The sequence below is a fragment of the Sesamum indicum genome, linkage group LG13 (genome assembly GCF_026168435.1).
Source record: "Sesamum indicum cultivar Baizhima isolate 11 linkage group LG13, ASM2616843v1, whole genome shotgun sequence".
NCBI classification, from domain to species: Eukaryota; Viridiplantae; Streptophyta; class Magnoliopsida; order Lamiales; family Pedaliaceae; genus Sesamum; species Sesamum indicum.
The window spans coordinates 19,154,220-19,172,988 of record NC_142669.1 but is presented as its reverse complement, the minus strand read 5'-3'; the positions used below and the strand labels follow the sequence as shown (position 1 = coordinate 19,172,988).

The following is an 18,769-nucleotide window of genomic DNA, read 5'->3' as shown; positions in this document are numbered from 1 at the left end:
AGATAGATGTTTTATGACCAAAACCCTCATACGTCTTCACGCATTAATGCATGTGAAGGAGTTATATCATCATCGTTATAAGGGTATTTTAGTTGGAAAAAAAATATTTGACTTGCAATAAGTCAGTTGAGGGTAACTATCTATATTCGTTCATTTTGTTTGTTATTATCAATAAATTCAGTGAATTTTGACTAACAAAGGGACTCATTTATTAGATGGAAGCAAATATCAGGAGTGCTAGATGTAATTTCCCAAACCACATGAAATTTAGATGTAATTTCCCAAACCACATGAAATTTAGATGTAATTACACCAAACCTTAGGGGCAGGGGAGTGTAATTATCTCTAAATAAATTCATTCTCAAGCATATCATTACACTAGCTATTCTAACATGTTGCTTGTGCGTGCATATAGTAAATGATTTTACGTTTTAAAATATATCATAAATAAGAGTAAAATGTATAAACCAATACATTATATTAAAAATATAAAGTCCTATTCCTCAAGCCTTCTCCCAACACACATACTCCACACATACTCTTGTAAATATTCATTTTGGATAAGTCTTTCAATTTATTTTTTAGGTGTTGACATTCCTCGATAGTGTGGTCGTAGTCATTATAAAAACGGCAGAACTTATCAGATTTAGGGTGATGAGGGCCATCCCTCAATGACTTGGGACGAGCCAATTTACTTTCTCCCTCTATTGCCATGAGGGCTGAGTAATGGGTACAATCAATAGGGTGTACATAACGCTTATCTTTTGAAAAGGTCGCTTCCTATCTTGGAAATCCGTTCGAGATTTCTTGGAGGGAGCTTCCTCATTCGTTTTCTTCCTTTTCTCTCCACGGTTCTCCCTTTTGGAGGTTTGGGCGTATTCCATATTCATGTATTTTGCTTGCAGCACGAGCTACGAAGGCATCGAACTTGGAGACGGGCTTCTTAGCCAAGGACTTAAAGAAATCTCTATCCAAGAGTCCTTGGAGGAAGGAGTTGGCTTTTACCTCCTGGGTAGTGAAGGGCACCTCCAGTGCAGCTGCGTTGAATCTTTGCAGGTACCCTTCAAAAGCTCATTCTCCTTCTATCGCACAACAAAGAGACTAGACTCTAGCTTTTGAAGCTTTCGGCTATTAGCAAACTGGTTCAAAAAGAGGGATCAAAATTGTTGAAAACTTCCCATCGCTCCACGAGCAACTGATTGAACCATTATTGAGTTGTCCTGGCAAATGTGTTGCCGAAGACACGACAATTCATCCCATTCGTATATCAATGTAGGAGTGCTGGCATCTCAAAGCGAGAGAGATGCTCCTGGGGGTCGATGGTACCATCGTATTCAGTGCTAGCTAGGGTGCGACAATTTGCTGGGAGTTTGTTTGACATTACTGCCTCTATGAAGGTGACACCCTGTTGTTCCTCCGGGGAGGTCCTTGTGATCTGATGTTGGACGTCTTGGAGACTTTTTTGTAGACATTCCAAGTGTGCGAGCCACTGTAGAGGGACCTCCAGTTGGGCTGGCAAAGGAGGTCCCTGTCCTCCTATCATTGGAGGTACAGGAGCAAGGATGCTTCCCTCACCATCTTTTCTTGGGGCGTCCATGTTAGATAGAGTGGCTGTACGAGCAAGGACCGGTGCTGCCACCTACTCCCGAATGGCTATCGAGATCATTCGTTGGATGGTTGCCAAGAGCACCGGGGACAACTCTCTCGAGGATGTATCAGAGGAGGTGTTGCGTTATGGAGGATCAGCCACAGGAGTTGCAAGTCTGGGAAGTGGTGGAATTGGTGCCAAGGGTGCTGGAACTGGTATTCCACTAACGAGGGTCAAGGATGTTCCTGCGACAATTTGCAAGGCCTGGGTGTTACCAGGTGTCTCCACAGCTTTCTGCTTGTTCGTTGCATTGCTGGGAGCTTTTGAGACTCACGTATTCACTTTATGATTTCTCAAAGACGGGAGCCAATTGATGCATGCGAAAATGGCACGGGTCCAACAAGCTACAACTTTCTTTTTGGATTTGGACCAACAAGTGTAAAAACCTGAAAAACGGAACATGCAAAACAACACGTTAGCACTCCGACGCCCAAGTTAATGTTGGATTTAAGAAAAGATAATCGTAAAAAATGAAATATAATTAGAAATCGAGATATGGTGATCGAATTGCGAGATGAGCTCTGCTAAATTCACGAAAGAGTGCTTGATGAAAGTTGATAATAATGCTCGAGAGTTTGGAGAGTGCCCACCGCATGAGGGACCAAATATGCATTTACAGAGGGGTGCCCCCATACGATGGGGGTCTACACGTCTCCTTTCATTTTCGGAGGAAGTGGATAAGGGCGGTTAGATAAATCATAATCTATTTTTATCTTCTGTTGAAATTACTTTTGACCGCATATCTTCGAGTCGAGGGAGACCTCTTGCTAGTGAGGACTCCTGGTGGCCAGGGAATCCCAGCCGCCACGGAGTCTAAGCTTTGGGGAAACCTCCCTTGATCTATTCCTTCCAAGCTGGCGAGGAGGTACACTTGGCCGGCTAGGTCTACGTCACGTGGGAGCAGCTAAGTGTGGACCTTGGACCAATTATCCTTATTGATCAATGTTCCTAGGCTGAATCTAGAGATGCCTTCGGCTCCTTCTCTCCTTCCTGGGCTGATAAGCCTCCTAGGTCGTTGGGGTGCTCTGGATCTTTTTATTCTGCTTGGGCTTGGCTTTTCTTGAGCCATATGAATCACCGACCATTTCTATTTTCAATGTACGAATTGTAAAATTGAATTAATGTATGATTAAAACTGTCACCCGCATACTTACAATAAAATTGTAATTTTCCCATATAACAATCATGTTTAGGTCTTTTTTAGTTGTAATATCATCTACCCGAAAAACAAGAAGCGTATATGTTTTATGTTTAAAAGTAATTTTATTACCAATCATTATTTCTCTCTATATATATGTTTTTAATTACTATTTAATAAATAATAATATATACTTTTAACAACTGATCACAAAATATGTACTAAGTACTGCATAAAATACAAATTTGTGTTAAAAAAATCAATAAAATACAAATTATATACCAGTTCCGTTCAATTTTTTTAAAAATATGAATCTAACACCGTAAATGAAATGAAAATTTGCAATTTTATTCCTCCAAGGATGAAGAAGACGATTAGCAAATTCTGAACATTTTTATTTGCAAATGTACGAGATTTCTAAAATCGCAAATAAATATTATCAAATTATACATGACTAAAAATCATCACCACAATATTTACAAGATTAAAATTGTAATATTCCCAAAACAAAAAGGAATTATAAATGAAAATGCAACCCTAGGTTTTGGGATTACTATTTATAAGTAGACAAAAAAAATTGATAGATTATGATCATCTTATGAAGACCGAAGAAGTAAGCTCGAGGAAGCAGACGCCATCTAGATCTCAATGTAAGTACATACATATAATCAAAATACGTACATAAACATACAAACAACTCATGTCGGACCAGCTTGTTCAATATTTAGCCATTGCCCACCCAACCAATTGTCGATCAGTTGTCTGGATGTGAGGAATATTATTACAAGAGATAGATCATGAATCGATCGTCTCGTGAAAACTGAACCTTATGTTTGGTATAAGTGTATTAGGACCCGCGGGGGTTAAGATAGGGCTGTTGGCATTTACTGTCAGGTGCGCATGTCATTCTTGGATTTGATACGGATTGGGGTCGTACGTTGCCACCTCATGCCAACACTTACGTTAATATCATGCTCAAATTTTTTGCTGCTATAAACAAATATATATGAATGTCAAAATTATGTCTTGTCAGTCTCACATTTTTCAGTACATCCAATTCCAACCCATCTGATCTATGCTTGCTTAAAGATCCGAGTCTTTGATTTCTTGACATGTCGGGCAGTTTGTGTTGAATAAATGGTTCTCACATTTTATTTTGTAGTTAGAGTGGATATGAGATAAATTGTGACCACGATTTATTGTATATCTGCTAATTTTATTTCTCACTGTAGAAGCGTGCATGATTTAAGCCGTGTACACAATCTATCTCTACATGGTAATTTTTCTGATACGATCTACTATCCAATTTAAGTAACTTTCAGTAACCGCCGAATAAGAATATATGAGAGATTTTTTATGGAAAAATATTAATTTTTGCTGCAGGTCTCGCTCTCTCATTTTTTTTTTTTTTTTGAAATTTTGAATTAAAGGCTTGGGTTCCTAGAAATCCTCTGATTGTAAGGAGACACACTACCGATTTGATTGTACCAGATTTCAGAAGAATCCAAACATTATTTTTTCTGAAGACTTTCAATTTTTTTTTTTTTTTATAGATTTGCATTTAAATCAATGGTTTGATGGTAAGTATCTTAAAGTATTTCGCTTCCGCACTTAATAATCTTAATATGTATATGATGTGATGGATACATATATATTAGATATAATTTATTTTTTTCCGGCAACTATGTTGAATTACATTGATGTTTAGATGGATTTATAGTTCGACCATCTTATTTCTTATAGTGTATTTGTTATGCTTACAGTTCGGTCCCAAGAACCAAACTTATATCATACTGGTCCAAAATCTAAAAATGCCTAACATAAACACCGGACAAGATATTATATCTACTCGCTCTCTATTATCAAAGTGTCTGTCTTCATCTGGAAAAACTCATTAGCTCTTGAACTTCTTGTGATTTCTCGATAATATCCCTGATTGTGGATAGACTACCACGACACTAGATCGAGTTCCAATTTGGACTCTAGAGTCAACGTCTTATCAATATAATAAGCAAGGTTATGTGTTTGAATTTTCCTAGCCGTCTTTAATTGATAATCACCCAATCACATCTCGCCACATGAAACTTAGTGGACAAATACATATATCACTCGAAAAAATTTCATCTAAATCAAATTTTATTGAATTTAATTAACTACCAAATAAATGTAATATACTTGTTATGTAATTAAATATTTTTTTTAAAATATATATTAACTACACAATAAATATATTATATTTATTATATAATTAGTTAAAATTCAATTAAATCCTATTGATAGGTGACTTTTGGAGTCCTTAGGGAAACAGAAAATAGAGTTGAGTGGTAGTACTATGTAACGATGGTGATGTTTGGTTGTGTGAAGAGATGGATGGAAGACGACAAATGAGGTTGTAATAATTAGTAGGAATGAAGAGAAGAGAGGGGGGTGGTCCATCACGTGCATGGGATCGTGTTGTGCATGGGGATGAGGGGTGGCGTCTGCTTGGTTCACGGGACAGGTTGGGGGATACCTAGTCAATGACTTGGTCACCATCACCATTAAATGTACCTAAGCTTCTCCACCTTTATTATTATTTATTATTATTATTTTTTTAACTAATTAGCAACTTGTGATTTGTAATTACTACTATCGCTGCACGCGATTTTTATATTATATAAAAAGAATCGTAGTGTAAGAGGATAAGAAAAAAAATATATTTTTATTAAATATATTATTAATCTCTCATAAAATTAAAATATGAATAAAAAATATCAAGATGAAATATAAAATAAATATATCTTACATTTACGTTTTTAACCAAATATAGCTTCAAAATATACATAATCAGTTTATTTTAAAAAAAAATACGCAGTGAGACATTTTTAATATTCAAATTAATTAAATTATCATGATCATCTCTCGAATTTTTAATAATTTTATTCCAAAATTTTTAGTTTTGGAGGAGTGAGTTAATTCTTTTTTTTTTTTATTAAGCTATGTTTTTTTTCTTAAAAAAAATAGCACAAAATTTTTTGAAATTATAAAACAAATTCAAAATGTATCGGACACGCTTGTTATTTATATTTTTGAACATAGGGATGCCGTGTCACATGTTCGAGGCGTGTTTGAACCGTGTTTGTGTTTGACACGCGACTACATCAGGTACATTTTTAGAATGTTCGTGTATTATAAGATGACGATCAGTGAAGTTAATTTCCGTTTTGTTGGGTGATGCAGTTTGATCAATACCTCAATCGTTGCACAAAGTATTATTCACTTTAAATTCATAAAAGTTTCATGAATTTATCCTAAAAAAGTGCCTCATTAATATTATGATTTATAAACCTATCAAATGCATTTTCTAATGTTTACAATTAATATAGAATGCTTATCTATATCCCTAGTGAACAAAAAGCATAGGGATGTATATAGAGACAATATCAATCATGCATAACACAATGTCCAAATAGGGATATGTTTGCCTGATCCTCAGAGGAGGGTTTAATTGTTCAGACCATGGACATGTACGATGGGACTCTGTGGTACATAGTACATACTCACATGCATATGTTGGCACTCTCCAAGAGCTTTCCCACCACCCTTCTCTATACCAATTTGTCCTATGGGAGTGTTTTCTAACGTTAAACTGTTTTTCAATTTTTGGTTCTTAAAAAGTATTTTGAAGTGTTTGAAATGTTGATTTCTATTTGTGAAACGGTTTAGACTAGTGCTTTTAGGTCAAAGTGCTTATAGCTGCTTTGGCTTTTTTGCAATTAAATTTTATTTTATCTTGATTATTTTTACCCTTATTATAATAATTTTAATTTAACTATAGTTCTTAATTTATTTTTAAAATTGTATATTTAAAGTTGATATTGAAGTTTTTAAATAATTTGAATAATTCAACGATAATCAAATTTACACTTTCACATATTTAATATTTTAAAAAAAATTTATATTTTATTTATTATATCATCTAATTATATTATTTCATTCACGTAATATTATTTGATTAAACATTTTTTTGTATTAATTTTAAAAAATAAATAGAAAATATACTAATCGAAATAAAAATTATTATTTTTGTGAAAAATAATTAATATTGACAAACAACAAATGAAATAATAAGGAAAAAGCAACATCTTTTTAAAGCATAAGGACAAAAATGATCTTCAATCAAGTAAGTTTATTTTAGAAATAATTTCCTTCATATACTATCTAATTTAGCTTTTATCTATTTTTCATTTTTTTTACAAACACCTACTTTTGATTCTGTTACAACTTTAAATTTTTTCTACAAAATTTATTTCTCCAAAATAAGAATTTTTGCAAACACTCCTTGTATTTAGATGGAATGATTTGGATTTAAATTAATAATTTTAAATGAATCCGCCGTATCAAATGAATTTAAAATTCATAAATATTTTGAAAAGTATCATTCAAAATAAAAGTTGAAACATTTGAACTTCATTGTAATATGAATTATCTAAACAAAGCCATTTGTTATTAGAGATTTGAATTCCTATTTTAAGACCACCAATCCAAAGAAAATATGCAAATTATATATTGAATCTTTCTGTTGCAAAGTCTATTTTATATTCTACTTCATTTAATATATATATATATATATATCATATGTATGAAAATAGCAAGATGTATTATATATTGAACAGAGTAGAAGATGAATAGAGTTTACAATAGAAAATCTAATACGCTCAAATTACGACATAGAAAATAATTATGCTAAACATATGGAGATTAGAAACAAATGGTGGAAAATTAATTAATAAGGCTTTTGTTGGTAATGGCCTTGAGGAATAAATATTCCAACTATGTCAAACATAAATATTATTGTAATTTTATTTATTATTGATGTGTATGGCCAAAAAGTTTTTGGCCCAAGAGAGGTCATGAAACCGAACCCGAACCCATCAGTCCATGATGAAAGCGGTCCATTAGAAAATTACCAAAATCGGTCCAAGAAAAAAGCCCAGTAAAAGGCTTGCCAAATTGCAAGTCTGCCTTCCAAAACCGAACCTAGGAGAATGAGGACGTCCCCAAGGCTTTAGACTCCTTAACCTAGGAGGACTCCCCACAAAACAGGAGTCCTCAAATAAAAGAAGTCCTCTTCCAAACAAGACGTGCTGATCAATCTAAGGATAAGATGGATACGTGCCTTGTCCACATTGTTTCTTGCCTTCTTTTTCTCGGAACTACAGGTAATGTGTAGAGTCCCACCGAAGGGGGACGCTTTTTCTATAAATACATACAGCATCCCCCAGTGGGGACACCTTCAAGAACTTGAAAATTACTCTGTCATTTTTGCTGCAATTCTTATCTCGCACTCTAATCATATTTCTCTTGTGAAATTCTTATTTTTATCTCAATTTCTCATTATGATTTATGTCTACACTTATTTATTCCTAAATTCGGAATTAACTTGAGCGTCAGAGTGTTAACGTGTTGTTTTGCAGGTCCTATTTCTCAAGTTATTTTGCTCAATCAACCTAAATTCATCGTCAAGATCCAAGACCGTGCTAAAATCACACACATCAATTATATAATAAAAATTAATTTCTGATGGAATTTTGGGAAAAAGATTATTTGAAATTAAACTTCTGTATTTTCCAAAAAAATATAAAAAAATCACAGAAATTGTATATTGATTTTGGAGAGCTCAAATAATAGTGGGCTTGACCTTGAAATATTATTGGACTTATTTAAGTTGGGCCTAGGACATCTATGGTAGGCCCAACCCAGTGCCACCCCAAAACCCCCAAATCATCCCGCGCGGAGAGGAAACTCTCAAACTGTTGCACTCAGTTTGAATTTGGATGACATGGCGCAGCCAATTCCTGTTGACATTCTCTCGGATTCTGATACCGACTCCGGCGGTAATCGGCGTTGGGATCTCCGGACCGAGGCTATAGACCTCGTCACTCCGCCACCGTCCATTCAATCGAAGAAGAAACAGAGGACAGAGGCTTTTTCGGACCCTAGTAACTCAACGGTCTTCATCATCGACGATGACCCCACGCCATGCAAGAAAAGTACTTCTTCATTGGGTCCGACATCGTCCTCCACTCCGTCGGTCGTCCCTGAGACACCGTTCTCCGATGCCTCAATCGTCAAATGTTCGAGAGGGAAATGTTCGTTTTCCGGTAATCTTAACTTTATTAATTACTCAAATTTAGTGCTCGTATGCGATGGGGACTCGGGGTTCTTTGATCGGAGTTGAGTTTGTGGAGGAGGTTTAGATGTGATTTTTGGTAACTTCTAGATTGGCACTCTGATTCCATGTAAAAGACTACTAATGGTATGAAAATATTGGGTCCAAAATGCACGGTGCCGTTTCGAATTCTTTTCCGTCTTCTCCAAATGTGGCATTATTGTTTAATAGAGAATTTGAGCAGTTCTGTTGTTTAATAACTTAAGGTATTTTAGTTTCCAGAATAAGAAATAATAAAGAACTAAAGGGATTTTTAGGCATGAGTACACTGACAGATGCAATTTGTGGACTCGTGATTTTTATCATTACGAATGGTTTATATCTTCGAGTTAAATTTCTTCTTTGCCTTTTAATTTTTGTGTATTATGGCATGCATGTAAGATTAAGCTATTTTTGGAAGTAAATCATCAGCTTACTGAATTGATAATATGCTGTCTGGAATAATTGGCTTCATATATCTTCAGGTGAAAGTTTTGCTACTGATCCATTTGTAGTTGCCGACACTCCTATGCGTGAGCCTTTGGAATCTGGAGTTTCAATTGATAAATGCAATGCAGGAAAGCACAACCGTGAACCTGCATGTTCAACACATAACGATGCTGGTGAGTTTAGTTGGTGCTGTTTGAAATTCTTCAAATAGTTTTTACGATAAACTATATGTTCCCATTGAACTAATTATTGGGTTCCTTCAGCTGTGATCATTTCTCTTCAGCTCAATAATATGTGGTTCTTGTGATGATATTTATGGTTTGTTTAGAAATTAATGGACGGATATGCGTGGAGTCAGATAATGAATCTGAGAGTATTGGAGAGTTTGGAGCATGGAAGCATAATGAATGTGTTTCTGCTGCTAAATTGACGAAAGAATCAGAAATTGGTTCGAGATTTGTTGAGTCATCATTTTCTCTTGGTACTACTATCCATCCGATTCTTGACGCTATCATCTCATCTGATTCTGCTAATTGAGAAAGTAACAATATCTTAAGCTGCTTACAATTCATCTTCAGGTACTCGCGTTCAATTACAGAAGAAACCTCCCACTCAGAATCCAGTCAAAGTGCACATGTCAGAAGGCAATTCAAGTCCAAGTTTTGTAGAAGATGGCATGTCTCTGGTGGGTAGTCCTAACACATGTGAATTACTACTAGTTACTTTGAAAATTAGTTCTTTTGGAAATTGGACCACCTTATTACATTGCAATGACAACTTTTGTCTTGACTTGAAACTGGTTGCATGTATAGCATAAACATGGAGCTGTTAAGCAGCTTCAAAATCCAGATTGTATGCTCAGGTCTGATTATCTCTCTTTATAACTGGAAATTGTGATGCTTGGAGATTGGATAACAGATATCTATTGCTTCCTAGGTTTCCATTTTCTGTACCTGTTATAGAATCATTGTTATTTACTTTATCACTTGTGGAAATTATTAAAATCTAAGGAGGCTCGTTGCAGTATTCCTGGAAATTTTCTTTGCTAAGGATTTTATTGTATATGAAAGTTATGAGAATATGTGTTCTCCATATGCTCATTATTCGAATAATTGAGTTCATTCCCTCGTAGCTATAGTGTTGTGTTTGAAGCTTGCCCGAGAAGCTTCCCTGCTAGCAGATTGGCTACGGCACGAAAACATTGCTACCATCTTTTCACTGACCATACTGAAATATGCGAGTCGGTGATATAATGATATCAGCTAGGTTATTTTAGAACATTTTTTGATCCTTAGTATTCGTTTGACATGCCTGTGACAGGTTTCTTTATGTGCTATCTGAGAGAGAATTTTCATTGATAGGACTTGATGTCATCTTTTTACCAACCATACTGAAATATGTGAATCCATTGTTTATTTTATTATCTTGTTTAAATGGCTATAATGATGATTCTTAGGCATATGAAGACAAAGCTAGTACAATGGATGCTGTGGGCCAAATCCCGAGTCAACAAGATATCAATGGATGCTGTATGAAAGAGAAAAAGAAAGCATATGAAATAATGAAACCAAAGAGAATATCAAAGGAGGAGAGACTTCGTCTGTTGAAAGAAAAGAAACAACTGAAAGAAGTAAGTCATTACTTAAAAACTGCATATGAATATGTTTATATGTGGATGTGCTTGCATGTTTTTCATTTATCTAACGCATTATATAATCTACTTGATTCGTCTAAAATAGCAAGAGAAGCTGCTTAAAGCTGCTTCAAAGGCAGAAGCTGCTGAGATGAAAAAATATAAGAAGGAGATGCAGAAGTGGGAAAAGGGGAAATATGCTTTAAAATCCATTGTAGCTGAAATTGACAAAAAAGTGGTTGAACTGGGATCAATTGGAGGTAGGATCTTGTTTTCTTTGTGTTTCTCTCTTTCTTCTTCCTCCAGAATCCACTCACTATCTTCAAGGTGCCTAAGCTATTTTTTCGCTTTCTTAGTTTAGGGCATCTGCTCACAAGGTTTGCAGAAAAAGGGCTTACATATCGCATAACCTCAAACCCCATGGAAAGAACTATTGTATGGACTATGGTAGTTCCTGAAGAAATTTCTGTGGTAATTGTCCTTCCCCTAGTGGTCAATGTTTAGATGAAGATTTTCTATGTTCTCATTCATTCGATTACCATGAATGTTACTTAAACACCACTTTGCACGCGTATGGTGTATAAGTATGTGAATTAACTAGAAAGTTCCTCTTATCTCCATTTTCCTATTTCTCTTAAAATGACTGTTGTTGTTCCCTTGTTTCTAGTAGTTACATTCTGAATTTTGGTTGTGTCTATTATTATCTTTTGATGTTGAAAGTTGAATGACAAAGTATAAAGGGGATGAACTTATTTAAGGCTCTATTGGTTCCCCAAAAATGGGGCAGGAGAAAAAGGATGAGGGAGTGCATTTACAGTTACTTGGAAAATAGTCAAGTTTCTAAGGAAATACGCAAATCACAAGGACTAGATAACAACTTAATGTAATCGTGCACCTCTAGCTTAAACAACAAGTAACGTAAATACATGTTATACCTTACGCATCGATCCTGCAACTCACATTCCATATTTCCAACTTAACAACATATCTTCATATAGTGCTGCAGTACTCCTGTTAGATGATTGTTGTTAAATTTAGAGATTAAAAGTACCAGCCATGATTGAATTTTCCGTGACTATGTTGCAGATTGCATCTGAACCGATTGAGATTTCTTATGTTTTGATAATATATGAGGCTGAAGAGTTCTGTAACCTTGTCATGAATGAATCTCTTATGGATCACGTTCAGAGTGTTCAGCATCGTTATCCTCATCACACTGTATGTTATGCCACGAATAGGCTTATGGCCTACATCAATAAAAGGTCAGTAGAGCTTTCACCCTGTGAATTTCTGGCATTTGTTTTAGTTGTATTGCACTTGTTGGTGTTATGTTGGTTACCATTGTACCTTTAATACCGCAATTTTAAAAGAACTCTTGGTGATTCTTTTTGAAAGTTCATTATCTCGTTAATTTGCTGACTATTATTTGGTGCCACTGGCCCAGGGAACAAGCACAGTACAAAAACCCTGCCAACTACGCTGGTTGGAAGCGCCCTGCTATAGAGGAGGTTGCTGAAACAATGAACTTGGAGTGTGTGGAGTACTGTTAACCATGAATGTCTCCTGGGGAAGTTTCAACTGATTAAGCTAATCTTCCCTTACAGGTTTTAGCAAGATTAGCTACTCACTTTTTCAAAGTACACTCAAGGCACTGTGTCGATGAAGCTGAATTAGCTGAACATGTGGTTGGTCTAACTTGCAGCCTTGCGTCTTGCCAATTTAGGTAACCCATACTCATTGATATGTGTGAAGAGTATACAGAAAGTCATTTGTTTGGTTTCTTTGGTGTAGCCATAACATCGAAGGGGACTTTATTTCTTGTTAGATTCTGCGTTGAGCTATTTTGATGGGATATTACTTAGCTTTTGTAGCAACAAATCTGATTAGTTCAAAGCATCCTATGACTAACATCATTACAGGAATGGACTGTTAGACGTCTGCTAAGCTTGGATTTCCGTTTGATGCTTATTCCCACTTTCTCTAATTTCTTATGCAGGAAAAAGTTGACAAGGTTATCAGTTAATGCAAATGGATCCATTATCCCTAAAGACTGCGTTGACAAGAATTTAATAAAGAAGAACTTGTGGTAAGTAATTTGAATGAGCAAATAGTTGTAGCGCAGCTTCCATATCACTAAATAATGACCTGCATCTTTTCAGTCTGGGGACAGCCTTGTGACGTTGTATAATAATCCTCCTGGAATACATTTCATTTAAGCTAATATATTTGTCAATGTAGGTTTTCTATAGTATATTGTAGCTATGTGGTCAGTGTCTTCATTTTAGTAAATGTATAATTATATTCTAATGTATGAGATATAGTGTTTTGGCTCTGGTGGTTGCCGCTGTTTTAGTTGGGAGACAACTGGAGTTAATGGTTAAAGATAATGTTGTACAGATTCAGTTGCTCATTACTATAACTCAGTCATTGAACTTCGAGAAGTGTCCTATGACCAGTTCGATGAGTCCAAAACTCTAGTATATTTTTTACATATGCCTTGGGTGTAGGAAGAAATCTCTTGTAACAACCTATAAAGATTGCTCGGCTTTGAAAGAATCATTGTATTAAATAAATGATAAGATTATTCTTTACTAAATGAATGATAAAAAAGCCCTGTATAGTTAGTCACATGTTTACTTATATGTATTATGAAAATATGATATATTCTATTAAGTGTTTACTTTGATGCATCCACATGCTTTTGGTAGGAAAATTACCTTTGAGCCCTTATTAACAAAATTTAATAGATAACAAAATAATAATAATAATAATAAATAATATATTATTATTTTTTATTATTTTTTTATTATTATTGTAATAATAATTATTATTAAGTCAAATTTCAAGGGTACAATGGTCATTCACATCTGGTGCAACCTTAGGACTAATTTTATACCACCTCCCAAGGTGGTATCAGTTATTCAAGTGGAACAGTAATTAGTACAGGGTCTTGGTTTTATACCGGCCCCCATACAACAAAGTAAACACTGAATTAACCCATACTAACTTTCTTATACATGTTTATTCATCAAAGTAAATGGGGCCTTAATGTATCTTTGCCAAATATATTTGTGGTGATTGAGACTGGTGCCAGATATTTTTCCATACAAAAGAAATCATAATATAAATTTTATGTTAGCAATGGTAATATGAAATTTGTGGACATCAGCTTTCTTTGGAGGTCTACTTGTTGCATAGATGCTTTTTGGTGGTGTCAGATAGTTATGGCAATTTCGACCTGCAGGTTAAAGACGCTGGTTGCTATCCCTAAGGTGCAGCCACGGTTTGCTATGGCTATATGGAAGGAATACCCCACTATGAAATCTCTTTTGAGAGTTTACATGGATCCTACAAAATCTGTGAGTCTTGAATATCAATGAGAAATTTATACTTAGCTTTTCTGACAATTTATGGTTTCATCTATCATAAACGAATTTGGAGTTAAATTTGCTATCATTACCTAGTAATTGATATTTATAGCTGATGACCATCACCTATATGAGCAAAAAGTCTGATCTATTATTCTGAGACGACGCAAGAAACAAGAAACAGTGATATCAAATGTGCTTTAAAATTTAATATTGCAAAAGGTTCCTGGAGCTACAAAAAACCTTTCTTTTGCTGGAAATGGATTCCCGTATCTGGAGGGACCAATTTTTAAAATTTTGAGGACAGTGGAAAATTATTTCAGTCAAGATATACCCTTATTTGGTTTAGTTATGACAAAATCCACTTGCTATGTGTGTGTGTGTTTCTTTTTTTTTTTTGTGCCCCTTCACTGGTTTACTTTTCTGTCAGTCCTGTCTTGCCTATATAGTTGAACCCATACCATTGCATGGTTAACAGTTTGTGTCTGCTCTAAAAGAATATACATGGGGCCAATGTGATTCTGTTCCTTTGATTTCCGTTACCTTTCTTTACTGTGCAATCTGATATCTTGTCCCAAAACTGTCAGGTGCATGAGAAAGAATTTCTGCTCAAGGATTTAACCACAGAAAGCTTATTAGGTGATGAGAGACGACTGGGCGAGGTTTGTTCAAAGAGAATCTACAGAATACTAATGGCTCAGTGTGGGAACATCAAGACGGATGATGTTGAGAATGGAGCTGGTTTCTTTACTCATCACTCCACTTGAGTAATGCATGTGGTGCTGGGATCAGACTTCCACAATTGAAAAGGTTGAGGTGTGTAACATATGCATATTAAGCATTTCTGATTTTGTTCACTTCCTTTTGCGTGCGATCCTGCAATTTGTGCATAGTCACGTATGTTAATGTTCCCCAATCCCCTGGCCACCAAATCTGGCTGTCTAGTTTAGTGCCAACTAAAATTATGAGGAACATCTTTTTATTGTCTACTTGAAATAATTCTGCGACATGTATAATGCTCTCCTATTATTCTTGGGCTGACCCTAGAAGATTTTAGTGTATGTGAATCCTTAAACATAGAGCTCTTATCATGTTATCTACTCTGTGCCAGCCTCATTTCTCCACACATTTTCGTGGTAACATCTGTAGAGTCAAATGAAGAAAAACAAAGGCAGGCTGGCAGTCAGAAGAGTAGACGATACTCACTGTTGTATCGAAATTAATTTTATGGGGACCCCTCTAAGCAACATAGACTGGTTTCATTGTCCCTGATAAAGAAAATGCTCTTGGCCTGTTCATGCACCCCAACACATCATGCCTGAGTGCTGAGTATAAGGGCTTCATTCATGTGATTGGGACATGGTGGAGCAGTTTCTACTTCCATCTGGAGTTGTTTCTGAACATTTTACCATTGTCTTTGCCCTTTCAAATTGCAAGAAAAGCATCACATTATGAGAAAAATTGAAGCTAAGATTGTAATGTGCAAATAATTTCCAGTGCCAATTTCTGATTTAATGCTAAAATGATTTGGTGTTATGGATAAGAGCAAATGTTTGGTGTCTGCTCATACGTGGAAGCATCATGAAATTATGGGACAGTTGAGAGTATTGAAATCCCACCAATTGGCAGCTAAGAGTGGTTAAAACCCAGGAACTGGATGAAGCTGAGACTAGAAATATCTATATATTATACTTTCAGTATTCTACGCTTAATTGGGACATCTAAATTGAGGAAGTCTGTTTCAACTTTTCAATGTGCGTACTAAAAATATATAATTCTGGTTGGGTTGGAGTTGGAGTTGGAATCATCAACTTTTGTCAAACCCATAATGAAAAGATAGATGCACGTGGAATTCAATTTTTTTTGTAATCTTTCGCAAAGGCATTCGTTCAGAAAACGACACCAAAGGCCCACGAATTGAAGATTGGAAACAACCCCATTTTCCTTCTTTAAAGTGGAGCTTTGCCCTCCACTACTGCTGTCTCTATTTAATCCTGTTGGTCCCCAAACCTCAATTGGGCCCACCACCCATGGCAATTCATAGTGCTTTAGGGTTAGCCCACCATTTGTCTTGTCATCAAACCTCTATTGGCTCAACCAACCAACCTTTCTTTTAGCTCCCCCTGCATGCTTTCATATCAATTAGCGGGCGGAGCATAGTTTAAGTGATTACAGATATTATTATATAAATGCAATAGAAAGTTTTAAGTTAATCTAAGCTAATAAAAAAAATGGTAAGTAATACGCAAATTTTCTAATACCCTTTGTTTGAAAATGAGGTAGTTTAAGGTCATTTAAGAAATTGTATACTAGGTATACCAAATTTAGTTATTTTAAGGTAGTAATAGTATACATGAACCAAGCTGTAGTTCTATATGCTTACTAATAGTCTCTACCAAATAGTTATCATCTTATTTCATAAAGATTCTATTTCAGACTGAATTTGACATTATAACAAAATTTTAGTTAGCAATAATTGTAACTGAAAATATATTTTAAGTAATAATAATTTTAGCTTATTATAATTAAACTATTAATGACAAATAAAGCATTTTATCACCATAAATAATTAATGACACATTTTATAACAACAACAAAAAAGCTTAGTGGCATTTATATTTGTTGTAATTGCATTATCATTATACATATACCACTAATTGATTATAATATAATTTAGGGCATCATTTTTTATTATTAATTATTGCTGGTGACAACTTTTACTCAAATATTATCACTATTAGAACTCGAACAATCATTACAGCAACAAAATTAATATATAGATACGTATAATTAGTGATAATTTTATCATCATTTTAGTGTCACTCCCAAACTAATTTATGTATCCAATTCTCCTTCCACTATATATGGCTCCCACCCATTCAGCACAAGGCTTCATCTATGTTCATCATATGAAGGCATATACATGAATCTTCACACGGATCTTTTCTTCAAATCAAGGTCACTCACACTCGTGGTCCATGCAAGCGCACTAATGTACACAATTTGCTTTGCATGGGGTCCATACAATGTTTATAAAATGCAGCTAACTCTGTCCCTTCTTCTTCTCAGGCTTTTGAATGTTTTTTCCTCATGGACAAGAGCAAATCGTTCCCTTATTACTCTTCTTCATATGCTGAGGCGCGGTTTGACTTCGAAGATCGTGCTAAATCGTATAGTTTCAACGGGCCGGGTGACGATCCTGAGGTGAAGAGGAGGAAGAGGGTGGCTGGCTATAACATGTATGCCGTGGAAGGTAAGCTCAAATCATCGTTCAGAAACAGCTTAAAGTGGATCAAGAGCAAATTCACAGACAACTACTATGATTCATGAACTAATAATATAAGGCAACACAGAAGTTGTGGGCCTACCCTTTGGGCCACCCGAGGAAGCTCTTTCTGCTCCTTCCTGCACATATCAAGTCTGTGATATTATGAAAATTTTAAGTTGGGATCTTTTCTTTTCTCCCTTGTGAGAATTGTAATATTTGATCATGAACTTTGAGACGTAGTTTAATGAGATTGAAGTGGGCTTGTGTACATATTATATGGTTCTTTTTGCCTTTACTGTGGTTTGGTTATTTCTCTTGATTTCTTGTTTGCTCTTTGATTCTAATCAAGTCAAGGCTCCCATGACAATAAAAGTTTTCAGAAAAGAGATTTATGTACCTCTGCAGCCTGTTTTTTTGCTGTACCCGTTTATGCTAAAGCCACAGAAACGCCAAGCAAAATCAGAGGATATTTTCAGAAAGAAATCATACGAATAGAATATGAGGTGAAGTTGTGCAATTTAATAGGAGTGACGCTCGTAGAAAAGCTGCTAACAAAGGTAAGTTCCTAGCTTGTAGTTGTCGACCTTCGCCTTTAATATGAGAGTTATCTAATCACTTACAGCAGCTGCGTGTGGGTGCTGGTTAGGTGGGGGGTTCGTGATTCTTCAATTAAGGAGGTCTAGTGCAGAAACCATTTTAATAGCTCCGGAGAAAGAAGAGATCACCAATCAAGAATGATCTTGAACACTGATTATCAGCTGAGGGATGGGATTGCATAGCTGTATTTAGTCTTAAATCCCTGAGCTAATGATATGGGACCTAAAATGCTTAATTCTCATCTTCCCAGCAACCAAAACTTAGATTTTGAACATAGGTGATAAAGTCTGTATTTGTGAGTTTCGACCAACACAAATTGACATGCCAAGTTCAACTCAGAGAAGCTGATGCAGTTTGAATCTAAAATTCATTGGCAAAAGCTGTAGAATCAATTCAAAATCAAGATCTTTGAGAGCAGTGTTGGAGATGGACCTGCAGCAAACACAACTTCCTACTAGAATGACTCACAGAAATAAA

The 18,769-nt window shown here is 35.4% G+C and overlaps 1 protein-coding gene across 7 annotated transcripts; it reads left to right on the top strand.

Moving 5' to 3' along the window:
• The first annotated feature begins 8,553 nt into the window (after window positions 1-8,553).
• LOC105179033 (crossover junction endonuclease EME1B) lies at window positions 8,554-17,965 on the top strand. Of its 7 annotated transcripts, none has more exons than XM_088877030.1 (14): window positions 8,555-8,929; window positions 9,462-9,599; window positions 9,755-9,907; window positions 10,005-10,111; window positions 10,883-11,056; window positions 11,166-11,319; window positions 11,421-11,530; window positions 12,146-12,321; window positions 12,504-12,567; window positions 12,664-12,782; window positions 13,056-13,145; window positions 14,304-14,418; window positions 15,015-15,237; window positions 17,497-17,965. In XM_088877030.1, the coding sequence occupies exons 1-13, from the start codon at window positions 8,608-8,610 to the stop codon at window positions 15,192-15,194; spliced, it is 1,902 nt and encodes a 633-aa protein (XP_088733156.1). In that variant the 5' UTR covers window positions 8,555-8,607; the 3' UTR covers window positions 15,195-15,237; window positions 17,497-17,965. The 7 variants fall into 7 exon arrangements, with proteins under 7 accessions (XP_088733159.1, XP_088733156.1, XP_088733154.1 ...); XM_088877028.1 differs by having other exon boundaries at window positions 15,015-15,243; XM_088877032.1 differs by lacking the exon at window positions 17,497-17,965 and adding an exon at window positions 15,539-15,963 and having other exon boundaries at window positions 8,555-8,917; window positions 15,015-15,243.
• The last annotated feature ends 804 nt before the right edge of the window (window positions 17,966-18,769 follow it).